The sequence below is a fragment of the Drosophila hydei genome, unplaced genomic scaffold, assembly GCF_003285905.1.
Source record: "Drosophila hydei strain 15085-1641.00,03,60 unplaced genomic scaffold, DhydRS2 tig00000172-arrow-pilon, whole genome shotgun sequence".
In the NCBI taxonomy this organism is placed as follows: domain Eukaryota; kingdom Metazoa; phylum Arthropoda; class Insecta; order Diptera; family Drosophilidae; genus Drosophila; species Drosophila hydei.
In genome coordinates this window covers 1,880,903-1,895,576 of record NW_022045682.1, presented here as the reverse complement: position 1 = coordinate 1,895,576, position 14,674 = coordinate 1,880,903, and the positions used below count along the sequence as shown (strand labels likewise).

Below are 14,674 nucleotides of genomic sequence, written 5' to 3'. Positions count from 1 at the left end.
AAAATGTACCAAAATGTACAATTTGTTACTATTTTGTATCATAGTGTACCATGCTTTTCATAGGAAGAATGTAAATGAATGTGCCGTAATATACTTTAATGTACCCCGAAGTACCTAAATGTATCTTAATGTAAATTGGTGTACAATAATGTACAAAGACATACAAGAAGAAGAAGCATAATGCAACATTATGATATATAAAGTATCATATTGTACCATAATGTACCTATATGTAGTAGTTTTTAGCTCAATGTACCTTGCTTGGGTTCAAATAGGTACTTTTCTCAAAAGAATTTTAAGCACCAAATGTACCCTGCTTGTTAACAATTGTACCTCATTGTACCGTTATGCACCCACACACAGCCAAGCTCCTAACTCCATATCAAACTTTGCATTGTCTTGACAGAATTTACCACCCAAAAAATTCCAATCACTTTGAAGTTAATAAAGAATTCTCTTTCAAAAGCAAAAGTTAAGTTTTAGCGAAGTTTTACTGTAATGCGCTAGCCAAGCGCAAAATTATCTAAAAACATGCCAAAGCACAGAATAGTGTTTTGAGAAGAAGAAGAAGAAGACAAGGACAGCAGCTTAGAAAAGTGGGCTTAGGGGGCAGAGTCAGGGTCAGCGGCGGAGGTCTTAGCCATTTCATTTTTAGACTCGTTGGCTAGGCGACTATGTGTGTGTGCTTGTGTGAGTGTGTATGTGTGTGTGTTTTGTAAAGATTATGCGCTTATAATGGGGCGCAAGTTGCCGCAACGGGGGTCCCGTTACCGAAATCTCTACAAAATTGGCTTTTGAGCGCACATAAAATGTGTAAAGCGGGACACCGAGTGTTACAACTGTTAAGCACAGGCCCAAAAGTAGATAAGCACAGCACAAGAGCAAGCGAGAGGGACAGAGAGTGAGGCCGAGGGAGTTGGAGTGGGAGAGACCATAAATTAGAAGAGAAACGAAGTTGAGTGCATTGTGTATCCGCATTCGCATACGCATTTAGCGTATACCGTATATCGTATGTATGTGCTATATCGTATATGGCCCAACCATGTGTCCCGACAGAGTCGTAAAACGAAACATAATGAAACATTATAAAAATCATAAAAATCATAAAAATCAACATCATATTTATGCACAAGCTGCAGAAAACTGCTGAAACCCACAAAAATATGCAAAATATAACAGACAGACAGTAAGAGAGAAGGAGAGTGACAGAGACAAAGCGTGTGGAACAAAGGAAAGCATCAAAGTTCAAAAGAACTGTAAAAGAAAAATAAACGAATTGTTTGTACTCTCTTCTGGCTCCATCTGGCTGGCTGGCTGGCTGAACAAGTTACTAGAAATATAAATTATTATAGATGTATCTAAATTATCTACAACTTGAACAATTTGACATGGCTATAAAAACTAAAAGTAAATAAATGCAAACATCTTAACAAATTTATAATATCTTGCGCTGTCCCTATAAATATGCACACATGTGTAAACGACTCGTAAATATGCGGCCGTAACAATATTGAAAGTGTGACAGAGAAATGCGGAGCGGTAGGTGGCGTGTGTGCGACGAGCGCGCTTTGGTCGTAAATTTGGCGTAACACGCGACCCGCTGCAATTTCTTTCGCACAGATTATAACTTATGAGACGTGGTCGAAGAAGTGTGCAAGAGTGAGAGCAGAAGAATGTTGGGAGAAGAGAGTGGAGAGGCAAGTGGTAGCTGAGTAAGTAGCCGTTGCTTTTATTATGTATATTATGCCAAATAGAAAAGCCAGCGGGAGGGAGGGAGAGGGGGCCAGCTAGCTTGTGTGTTATGCTTGTCCGTTTCGCACATGCTGTATACTACATGTATGTGTGTGCATGTAGTCTTATCAGAAACCGCACACTTCTCTACACTCTCCAATGTCTTGGCATATTAACATTTATTTTTCACAGTCATTTTGACTGCGGTGACAACACAGCACAAAAATTTTACTGCTGCAAATAAAAACTGACAGAAGACAAAAAAAAAAATAAAAAAAAAGAGTTGCATAAACCACAAGCACATCTGACAGTGTATGTATGTGTATCTGTTTGTATGTGGCCATGCAAGCGTCGGTTTTTCTGACTTTTGCTTAATACCCGAACCGAAGAAGCCACGATTTATGATTTATGCATATTCCACTGTGAAATCTATTGAGAAATCAGTGACAGGCAAAATCTGCATGAACCACACACACTATGTCCCCTCTCTCACTCACGGACACTGCTGTATAAGACGCTTAGCAAATGGAATTGATGCATTGCACGTCAAATTTCCCTTCCATTGGTAGAAGCACTAACACTATCTACATATGAAAAGTCATTCCAATACCTTACAAAATTTGGAAAAACGCTTACAGCAGCAACAAAAAGAATTGCTTTAACTCATTGAATACAATTAATAAAGCATCAACGGAAGCAATTCCCATTCAAACTATCAACATGGCCGCCCATGCTAAATTTGGCGTGAGCGTGAAAGGGACATCATGTTTAAAATGTTCTAGGTTTTCAGTTGGTCCAGTTGGAAACTAGGCTGATTACCGACTGTTTTTAAAATTTCAACATGGCCGCCTATGCTAAATTTAATGTAAGAGTGAAAGGGACGCCTCATGCTAAGCCAATTACCAACTGGTAGTCCACCTCATTTGCAATTGGACGCTGATCAACAGCGCGGTTGTTGCTTTTGTTTTTGTTTTTCAATGCAATTTAATGCTCTTGTACGCACACACAGGCGCCATCTTGTGCCCATGCATGCTGACATATGCAAATTTGCTTATGCGAATACATGTCAACATGGCTGCCACCTGAAAATAGAAGTTGTACCAAAATGTGAGCTAAGTAATGTACCCTGTTAACCAATGTCCCGAAAGTTTTAAAGGGAATGCATTTTTGAAGTTGTATTATGAATATATTCCTATTCCAAAAAGATGTGAAAAGTACCAAACATTTTAACACATCTGGCTGCAACGCATAACCAATTGCAAGTGCCTATGCAAATTCTGTCCACTCTCACTATTCCGCGCTCGCACTCTTCCTCTCTCTCTCTCTCTGTCTCTTTCACTCTTTCACACGCTATTTAGCTGAATTGGATTTGGAGTGACGTCACGTTCGTAGCCTCTATTGCATTTGCACTCAACAGATGCAAAAGCAAACAATTTGATTAGCGCACGGGCAAACATTTGATTAGTGAATGTTGCGAGTATTGCGCGCACAGCAGCTTTGACCTTTGTCCTTGCCTTCGACACCTGCTGCTGACAGTGACACAAGCACACAAAAAAATAAATATGGAAGAAGACGGGCGAAACCTCTGTCAAGGATAACACATTTGTGTGTTGACATGCAGCAGCTGCTGCTAGTGCTGTTGCTGTCACTCATACACACACACACGTACACTTTTACCGTTTAAGAGCAACACACAAAAAACAGCACAGAAAACTGTTGCGAAAGGCCTCGCGCAAACACGTAAATAGTTTAGCAAGGACACGCTCGCACACAGACACACACACATTTCATTGAATTTGTGTTGGCACAAAGAAGATGACATCAAAGAGTGGGTGGTGGGGGAATTGGGGCTTGAAAGGAAAATACAGATAAAGCCAAATACAGCAGAAAATTTGCTATGGGAGCTGCTTCGGTAGGGGGCATGGCACTGGCTAAGGCATTTATAGAAATTTTCCACAAGCGCAACTCAAATAAACAGCTTGAATGGAAGAATGAGGAAGAGGGAGCGAGGAAGTCATATACCAATAAGCATGATGGATATAGATACATCTAACTATCTCGCTCTCTCCCTCACCCGCCAGCACCCTTCTCTACTCTGTCTTGAATGTCTGTCGCCTTTGCATAACAAATGTTAGCAACATGTTTCCATAATGAGCGAACGCTGAATGCCTCCCTCCATGCCATCGATAGCTAGAGATGGTCAGATAATAGACACGATAAATATATACGTGTTTAGATATAATATGTATATATACGTATAGGCTATATTAAGTTATTTATATTATTTGATATAAGTTATGTATATATACGTAAGTCACGTATTTAGCCATGTGCATTAGTTGCTAAAGATGGGCTGATGATATAAGCGATGTATCGTATTGATCAAATATGCCGATAGGCATATTTTGAAAGGTAGTACGACTAGCATATGCATGAAAACATGAAATATTAACATAAGAAGATTGATATCGATTAAGCTATGTTATCGATTATGGCTACATTGACTATCGATATATATATATATATATATACATATAAATATATTTATTATATTATAAATATCAACTAGCTTATTCTACTTGAATTGCAAGTAATTATATTAATCGATAATATATATCGATATGTATAATAGTATTAATATATATTAAAATTATCGCATTATAATTGCAATATATATACATCCATCGAGTACCCCTATCGATATACATTATAAAATTTACTATCGCATACTGGCAAACGATAAATTTAACATTTCACTTAATGTTATTACTTATATAAAATGATATCGCATAGTTTTCATTGACATCTCTATTCGCTTCACACTCTTTGTCCCGTTAGCTTACGGTGCCACGATTGAGCAATACGCTGGACATCTCTAATGTCGCTCTCCCACTCTCCCACTCTTCTCTCTTTCTCACTCTCTCATTGCCTGCCGTTTGGCCTCAGGGTCTCAGCCCTTTATAATGGCGTCGCGTCTGTGTCTCTGACTCCAGTGCCAACTGTGACTGGGACGGTGGCTGCGACGGCGACGGCGACGGCGACGGCAACTGCGACTGCGACTGCGACAGTCCCAGCTCCAAATTAATCGCTTTCCACAATACGGTTGGCATTCAAGCCCCCTACATCGCCCTAGCCCTCGGTGGGCCCTTATTGTCTGTGTGCGCCTCATTTGTTATGGTCATTTGCATAAATAAGTCACTGGCAGCGGCATTTTGGACCAGTCGAGAAAACCACTGAACAACTGGACAACTGGACAACTGGACAGCTCGACGCAGTAGGCAATGCCCCAGGGGCAAGAACATGACGGACGTGGGGACCTACAATTGAGCGGAAATTGTGTGAATAACTTGATGAATGCTGAGGCCGTCGCGTCGAGTTGGTTGTTTCATCATTTGCTTCGCTTGTTTTCGTGTTTCAGCTCATCTCCCCCAGCCACCGCCCACCTTCATCCGTAATCGATTGTTGTAGGTCAGTGCATGAGCCGTCAAATCCTAATCATATCATGCCCGCTCTGTGCTCTGCTCCTAAACGATAAGGACCAAAAGTCACTCGATTATGGTGAAAACACAGTAAAGCCTGCTTAACTTGATCAGCGTCAAATTGTCTCTGTGTGTGTGTAGCCTATGGGAAAACTATTTGGCAGCTTTTCTTTATGCCTTGCCTTAACTACTTTATTAGCTGCTTGCTGCATAGAAATTGTGGCTTAAGTCTTTATTGACAGTTTGTCGAGGACTGTCGAAGCTATTTGCTTGATGAGCTGGATAGCAAATTGTAGATAAAACGGATAATGATATTAGATCTCTTATTACATATGATATTATGTCTGATATTATATCTAATAATATTCTGATATTAAATATGATGTTAGATACGATATTGGATATGATATTAGATCTTATATTATATAAAGTATTAGGTCTGATATTAGATACGTTACTAGATCTCATATTATAAATGATATATATAGAGCTGATGTTAGATATCATATTTTATTTAATATTGAATCTGATACTAGATACGATATTGGATGATATTAGATGTTATATTATATAAAATATTAGATACGTTATTAGATCTCACATTATATATGATATATAGAACTGATCTAAGATATCATATTTTCTTTAATATTAGATCTGATATTAGATACTATATTGGATATAATATTAGATCTTATATATAATATTAGATCTCATTTTAGGTCTTTAAGAGTCTAAATAGGACTCTTAATTATCTAGGCTACCTTTGCTCATCTACAAAGCCCATTCAATTCCAGCTTAATTTCTCAGTTGAAATTGTTTTATATCACTCTTCTAAGCTCTTCTAAGTTAATTTTTAACTTTACAAGATTTTTTTCATTCTTAAGGCAACATTTGCTTGAAGATTCAAAACAAAATGATTTTTTTTTCTTATTAATTTCATATTATCTTTTATATCATTACTCTCTAATTTGCTTCAGCTTGCTGTTCAAGCTTCACATATGTCTAAGCTCCATGTGAGTGCAGGGTATATAGGTCTTAGTATATCGCAAGTAACTTGTATGTATTCCAGCTATATGCTTAACAAGTCGAGTCGAAGTAGCTTGTCTGTCTGCCTAACCATCTGTATGAAGTATGAATTCATCGCTCTCGCAACTGTAAAGTTCTATTGACTTAAAATTGTAAGCAGAGATCTGTCCATCTCCCGATTTTGTGTCTTTCAGGTAATCGATAACTTTTGAATACACAAATCGAAATCGAAATCGATTAAAATTAAATTATTAAGCTTTAAATATCTGACTCCATCTCGCCCGTTTTAATAACTAGTCTCTTATAGATTCAACTAAGTTCTACATATATGTAAAGCGTTCCACTTTTTAGATATCTGCAATCGAGTGGGACTAAAGGGTATCTCCTAGTCGGGCACACGCCATGCCCAAGCTTCTTTTAATCAAATTTCAAATTAGTTTCCATTTCTTAAACAGTTTTTGTAAATTCCGTAACAGCTTTTAACCTTGTTGCTTCCTCTTTTTCTCTTGCTCTCCCTCTCCCTCCCTCTCTCACGCCTCCAATATCCTTGCATGCACCATTTGCTTGACGACAACAAAGAAGAAAAACAACCAAATTTAGGTAAACAAAGCCCAAAAAGTGTGTGTCCTTGAGCTGGCAGAGGGTCCAACTGCTGCTGCTGCTGCTGCTGCTGCTGCTGCGGCCCCCTCGCTGCTGTCCTGCTGCAAGGATGCGTGACAATATGCCGTTTAATTATACGCAGCGACCCTTTTTGCAGCTGCGCGCTGTCCTTGTTGTTGTTGCGATATCACACACACATTTTAAAAGTCAATTATCCGCACATAACGCACATCGTTGACATGCTGTAGGAGCCGCAGGAGCTGGGGCTCGACTCCTTGCCATATCCTTGCCACGCGTCAATTTTGGCGCGCGCGTTTTAAACTTTCTCCAAAGCGATGGCAGCTACAAAGAGCGAGGAAAAAGTTTATTACTTTTTATGAGACGGCGCCTTGGCATGCGAACACACAAACCAAACGCGCCCCCCGCCCCCGCCTCCTCCTCTGCTCGCTCAATTGCATAATATAAAGTAGAAGAATATACAAAAATGTTGTGGGCCACCTGCCGACCCGAGATTCGATAATAATACCGATAATAACATAATCTGCCTGCTATACGAGTAGTTTAGGTCTGCGCTAACGAGCAGACACGCGCGTCAGTTACAGTTCACAAGATGCGTGGCATGCCTCAGGTTGCAACTTGAAGGGAGCAGCTACGTTGAGCAGGAGCCAAGCAGGCAGCGTATTTGTCTTTAAATTTGCAGCATCCTCAGCTCTGCCCGACTTGAGCAGCATCTCAGTCAGCTGAGTCTCTAGAGGATGAGTCCATTGCTGTGTTGCCGAGTCCTTTTTGTCGACTGTCGTTGTGGGCTTCAACTCAGCTGCTTTGACTCTTACTTGACGGCAGAGCCTTTAGTTTCTCTATAATACAAAGCTGCCTTGATTAGCTCCATGAGTAGCGCAGCAGATCAGGTTTGCCTGGCTTGCCAAGTTGACACAAAAAATGATTAGGACAAATTGTTAGACAAAAGTGCACCTTGAATCAGATCTTCACTTGGTCCGCTGCTACTTTGACTTGGATTGTCTCCCAGGTGCTGTGCTCTAGCTAAGCTTTGTCGTTCGTGTTCTTGCGTCCAGGTTCCCAGTTCTCTGCCGCAACATATTTTTGGCGAAGTCACAGACTCTTTCCCAGCATCTTTATCGCTAGACATTTGCTTCTAGCTGGACTCTACTTTGACTTCATGGTTAATTTAAGCCAGACGGATCCTTGCTGCTAGGCAGTAATAGAAAGTTGCAGCATGACCCTTGAAGACATTGATCTCATTGCCGTGTAGTGAGATCCCAGCAGGCAACATCTGTGCCAGGTCCAGGCGCAATCAAATCCTCATGACTTTTTTCTAGTGGTCCATCATCGGTCGACGATATCACGAAATAGAGTTCCACCTCGGTCACAATTTCTATCGATCATGGAGGCTGTAAGACAACTGAAAGTATCAGAGCCAGTCCCCCCGATGGGCCTTATATTTAAAATTCCAGCTCACCTAATGATGATGATAATGAAGAGCATGCATCACAGTAACAGATAAAGCGCTTGATCACTGATCAGCTACTTATGTACTCTAAATGCCCATGATAATTTCCTTTTCTAGTTAATGTTGAGCATCTTCTCGTCTGTTAAATATTTAAAGTAAGTTTTCCACATGCTCAAAATCAATCAGAGCCCGCAAATTGTGTGCTTCAGTGTAGTTGCTCAATGAGTGCAGAGGAAGTAGAGGAAACTTCACTTATATACGAGTACTTATTGAGAGTTATGCAGGGCGCAGAGCAGGCGTCTGGGCATGGCTGGCAGGCAGGCGGCAGGCGGCAGGCATTTGCCATGTAATTGGCTGCAATTTGCATAACAATTCTGCGACTGTTTTGCATAAGTCCTGCGACGATGCAACATAATAACGGAGGCAGCACTTATTTTCACATTAGAAATTCCTTTTTGGTCCTGCCCGGGCGAAGGACATGCTGCGGCAGCACCAACTGCGCCTCAGACGGAGACTGAGACTGAGACTGAGACTTAGACTGAGGCTGAGGCAGAGGCAATTATGTGCTTCGCTTGAGCTGCACCACTTGGCACACACACACACATATACCGTTACGATACAAGACTCAAGATGCAGCCTCGTAAAAGTCACAGCCGGAAATGCAACGGCAGGAAAATCAAGTAGGAGTATGCTAACTGCGCGTACTCGACTAAGAGATGCCCTGCAATTTGAAGGTATTCAAGATTAACATAAATGAAGTGCATGAACTGAGAGCACGTATGAAAACTATGCCTCAGTATATGCTCTATATTAAACTTACTGCAAAATCGATAAATATCGACTTATCGATAACAAGTAAACCTCTGGTATACAGAATATGGGTATAGGTTAATTCATAATTTGAGGCAGCTGAGGAAATCTAATTCGGATATTCCGAATATTGTTATTAAATATCGATATTTATCAGTTTTAGAGCTATCGATAACAAGAAAAGTTCTTAAATAGCCAATATAAAGCACAAGCGTTGCTTTTCTTAGAGCTCTGTTCTATGTATACTGCAAAATCGATAGTTATCGGCTTGATACATTTATCGATAACAACGAAACTTCTTGTATACGCATTATGTCCTTCAGTGAAGTATATAATTGGAGTCAGTAAGAGACATCGAATTTTGTTACTTACAAAAATGCTTATTAAACATCGATAGTTATTATTTATAGAAACTTATCGATAGCTAGTATAGTTCTTTATAGCCCATGTGATACATAGAGGATATCTAATCAAGTGCATTGCGTTGTAGCTAGGTTCCTTGTTTGCCTTTGACCCACATTTCGTGCTAGCATCATTATACCCTTATTTACGCATTTTACATGTACAGGGCATACGAAATGAGGGAAAATCTCTGGCAACGGTAAAAATGCAGCCATTTCCTTGGGCCCAGCAGCTGTAAAACTGCAAAAACAGAGCACAACCGAAATGCTATTTGAGCTAGCAGAAACGGAAGTGCGCCGCATTTGGCTCAACAACTGCACATGTGTGTGTGTGTGTGTGTGTGTGTGTGTGGTTGCAGCGACCCCTCTCCCCCTCTCTGCCACCCGCTGCCAATGCTTGCCTGCAACTCGACTTTGCCATAAAAGTTATCAAAATTGAAATTTTATTTAAAAAGTTTCTCGCTTTGCCCTCGTCTGCATGCATATGCACTCAAGAAGTTTATAAGATCTACTTTAATAATGTCGAGTGCATGATTTATATACCCCCAGCACACACACACACCCTCGCTGAATGTCTACAACATTTGTGGTTGCAACTGAGAAAAAATCTCATCAAGAGAAATTAAAACTTAAACACAAAGCATTGCGGCGGCTGGGCTAAATAAATGACGATGACGTTGATGAAGTTGAGTGGGGCACGGCGTGGCAGTGGCAGTGGCAGTGCTGGTGGTGGTGGGAGTAGCTAGGGCTGTGGCACCGAGAGCTGCAGCACCTTTTGGACTAGGCACTAAAAGCATTTCTTTGAAATACGCGACAGAGCCACAAAGTATTCAACAATTTCAAGCTATTACGCTTGATTGAGTTTTACCTGAGCGCTGCACTCAGCGAAAAGAAAGTGAGCTGTTATTCCAGTGGAATTTCATTTATAAAGCAGCTCTGATATTAAAAAATTCTATAATGATTTAAAAATTATGTTGAATAGTTTTCTAAAGAAATTGAACATTTGAGCTTCAGAAATGTTTCAAAAAAGATTTTCTTTCTTAAAATTAGAAATCTAAAGTTTTGTTTTCAAATTGATACTGAAGTTGGAACATTCGTCTTAATGTGTGAAATTTCGAACTTCAAATTCAAATATTATTTGTATATAACAACATTTTTGTCTAACGAAAATTTTTAAAAATACAAATAGAAAGATCTCCCAAAAGGCAGTTTTTAACTTGATTCGAGATTCAATAAATTAAAATATTGTGACTTACAAATGAGCTAAAATTTTTCAAAAATTCAAAATGTAGTAAATTTTTTTCGGATACAGAAATTCTTGTTCTTTGGTTATTATATATATAGTATTTTTGAAAAATTTCAATTTTGATTTTTAAAATATAGTATTTTTCAATCGAGTAGAGGAATTCTGAAAATCAAATATCGTTGTCAACGAAATGTTAAGCTGAATATTACTAGAATCGGATTTCTTCCATTTTATTCAAATTCATTTATTTATTTCAATATATTTAGTTTCAAAACTAGTAATAATTTCTTAGAATCTGTCTGAGTTGTAGCGTTAAGAAAGTACTGAAAAAATTTTTGATGAGCTTAAACAGGGTTTAACTTAATTTCGGTTTATTTATTTAATATATTTATTTAATATATTATATTTAATATTTTTATATATTATATCTTTAGCATTTTAAATATTTTTTAATATTTTAATTTATTACATTTAATATTTTTATACTTTATTTTATTTTTTTTATTATAATTGTAAAAGTTAAATACTTTTTATTATTCTGCTCATTTCTTTCATATTAGTAATATTTTCTATTTTATTTATTATAATTTTCGCATATTTTTTTTAGTGTCTTCGGTGACTGCCCCTCGATTTTATTGCCAGGTAGCAACTGCCAGAGCCAGAAAAAAATGGTATATATACTAAATTAATCAAAATGTAATGCGTTGGGCCTATGGCAACCGAAGAAGAAGTAGAAGAATAAGAACAAGAAGAAGCAGCAGAAGCTGGTCCCCCGAAAATTAAGCTAATAAATTCACAAAAATGAGTTCGACGCTTAATTTGCCATGAGCATTTTTCATTTTATTTCGCGGCCTCGCGCTAAACTCCGCCTAAGCCACACGAAAACCGAAATGTTTCACACAAAAGCCAGAGCATAAAATAAACAAACAAACAACAGGAAGAAATGAAAAGGAAAAACAACAAAAGGAAACAACTGCACAGCACTGGACGAAGGAAGCAGCCAGCAGGATACGCGAAAAACATGCCAAGGACCAAGCCACTTTTAATGAACAGAGCTGCGATTGTTGACTTCGAGATGCTCTCTGCAGCTCTTGCGTTTCAAATGCCATAAATACACAAATAAACAGAAATATACCCAGCTCAGAGTAGTATTAAAGGACTACTTATTATTACCGAAAATATTTCCAAATATTTTTTGAGACTTGGGCAAGAATTTGTGGAATCTAGAAAAGTTTTTTTTATAATAAAATATTTTAATAATGTTTTGAAGCCGAAAAATAATTAATATAATTTAGCACAAATCTATTTGGAGCAAAATGTGCTTAGACTAAAACTAATTTAGAGAATAAATTATATATTTTTGGAAGGAACTAAGACTAAGACTGAATGTCTATGTTTTGAGGCAGACAACTTGAGCTTTATATTTATTTATTTAATAGTTAATACTTATAATTTAATAAAATATATATTAATTAAGAACATATACAATTAACTAACTATAAACATTTAATATAACTATCAAACTGTGGTCCAGGAATGGTTTTGGATAGAGAAGATATGAGAATAGAGGAAATCATCGGCTTCACTTAAATTTGAGGCTGATGTGTGACAAAAATAGCATATTTTTCAAAATGAGAATTTCTCAGTTCAATATTATATATATATGATATATCACATATTGCATGCAGCCTCAACAAAGTTCACTCTTTATATAAAAACAAGCAACAGGCAAACTGAATCAAAGCGATTCATTTAGCTCAAATACTTTTATAGCCCAGCAACAAATATATAATGCGCTCATGTATATACTCTACCTATTTATAGCATTGTAAATTAACAAAGTATGGCGGCAGTTAATTTACATAAAGTGGAAAATATTTTGTTTTCGTTTCTGCTTTACGCCTTATAAATCGCCCCTTAATTCACTTCGTTCTCGCCGTCTCCTTTTATCCACTTGCAGACTTGACTTTCGGCCCGGTCATGGCATTTACGATCTGCAAATTAAGAACACCTCCTACAATCGGGACAATGGACGCTTCGAGTGCCGCATCAAGGCCAAAGGCACCGGGGCCGATGTGCATCAGGAGTTTTACAACGTGACAGTGCTAACGGCCCCACATCCGCCAATGGTGACGCCCGGGAACATTGCGGTGGCCACCGAGGAGAAGCCACTCGAGCTGACCTGCAGCAGCATTGGCGGCTCACCGGATCCCATGATAACGTAAGAGTGCATAATAAATGAAGTTCATACTACTCGTTTTTTGGGGGGACAACTCTTCTGCTTTTATTTTTATTTGGAGAGGGGATATACGCTTGCAGGACGAAGGTAGGCAACTCATTTGTGTGGTATGCAACAAATGAAGGGAAATATTATTACGAATAAATATAATTTTGAGTTGCTAGGTTACTTATGCCTTCGTGGTGTATGAAGCAGCTATAGAGACTCAGTCAATCACTTGAATAAGAATAGTACGAGTATAACTCACAAGAAACATAAAAGTAATACAGTATAACAGTATATAAAAATATTTATATTTTTAATATAAGAAACATTTAAATTTAAAATAACAGTATAGCAGTGTTACTGTATAACAGTATAACTGTATAACAGTATAACAGATTATCAGTATAACAGTTTAAGAGTCTAACAGTATAAAAGCATACGAGTATCGCAGTATACAAGCGTAACAATATAAAAGTATTCTAGTATAACACTATGCCAACCAGTATAACAGAAAAACAGTATAAGAGTATACTAGTACATTACAATAAAGATATAACAGTATATCGGTATAATATAACTGTGTACCTGTATAACTGTATAATAGTATTGGACTTGTATATAAGTTTTACAGTATGAACGCATAACAGTGTAACTAATACAGTATAACAGTAAAGCATAATAAGACAACAGTATAACAACTTACCAATTTACCAGTATAGCTGTTCTGCAGCACGAATAATCCTACTTAATATATCTACTAAAATATAGTTAAGTTGTAGCAGAACTCTATATTAAAGATAATGTAATAAATATAAAAGTGTATAACAGTTACATAATAATGATGCGATAATTTTAGGTGAGTCGAGAATTACTTTTATAGTTAGAGTTGCAGTAGTCTTTGCAGACCCAAAAACAATCCGCGCTGCATAAGCACAAAGTGCTCAACCCAACCCAAGCTACAATCAGATACAATAAGGTATCATCAAGGACAGATTGAAGGCCTCTCAGTTTGAAGCTCTCTGCAAGCGTATTTTAACTTCGACCTACCGATCTTTTGTAATATATTTTTTTGAAATCCTTTTTCATATAAACATTTTTTGGGCCTCACAGCTGTCGTCGACGCTGTGGTCAGCGACAGTTTAAGCACATCCGGCGGCAAGTAAATCACTTAACTGGTCGCCTTCATTAATAATCCCAGCCGGCACATGCTTTCTTTTTTTTCGGCACTAAATCGCTGTCGCTACCGCTTTCTCGCTCTCGCTCTCGCTCTCGCTCTCACTTTGCGTCTCACTTCTTTATGTTGCAGCTGGTTTCGAGAGGGCAGCAAAGTGCCATTGCAGTCGTACGCGCTGAAGGGCGGCTCCAAGAACCACTACACAAATGCGACGCTGCAGATACTGCCCAGACGGGCGGACGATGGTGCCAAGTACATATGCGTCGTTTGGAATCGTGCCATGCCCGAGGGCCATACGCTGGAGACCAGCGTAACGCTGAACGTCAACTGTAAGTATCCAATGGGGGGTAATGGGGCAGCATTTCGAAATGGAGCCAAACGAAATGGCGGAACAGTAAGAAGGAACTGTCTGCCATAGACCCCGAAATTTATGACCTGTCCAGCAATACTAAAACGGGTTTTCTTTTCCTTTCCACTTTTAGTGGTTCTTACAAATTTTGTTGCGGCTTTTT

General features: G+C 38.4%; 1 protein-coding gene across 3 annotated transcripts in view; it reads left to right on the top strand.

Moving 5' to 3' along the window:
• The window catches only part of LOC111602152 (hemicentin-1), a 138,790-nt gene that overhangs the window by 84,753 nt on the left and 39,363 nt on the right, over positions 1 to 14,674 (top strand). For all 3 annotated transcript variants that reach the window (XM_023319102.2, XM_023319104.2, XM_023319103.2), the window contains exons 3-4: positions 12,725 to 12,985; positions 14,295 to 14,491. In XM_023319102.2, coding sequence (XP_023174870.2) covers positions 12,725 to 12,985; positions 14,295 to 14,491 — 458 coding nt within the window. The remainder of the gene's footprint in view (positions 1 to 12,724; positions 12,986 to 14,294; positions 14,492 to 14,674) is intronic.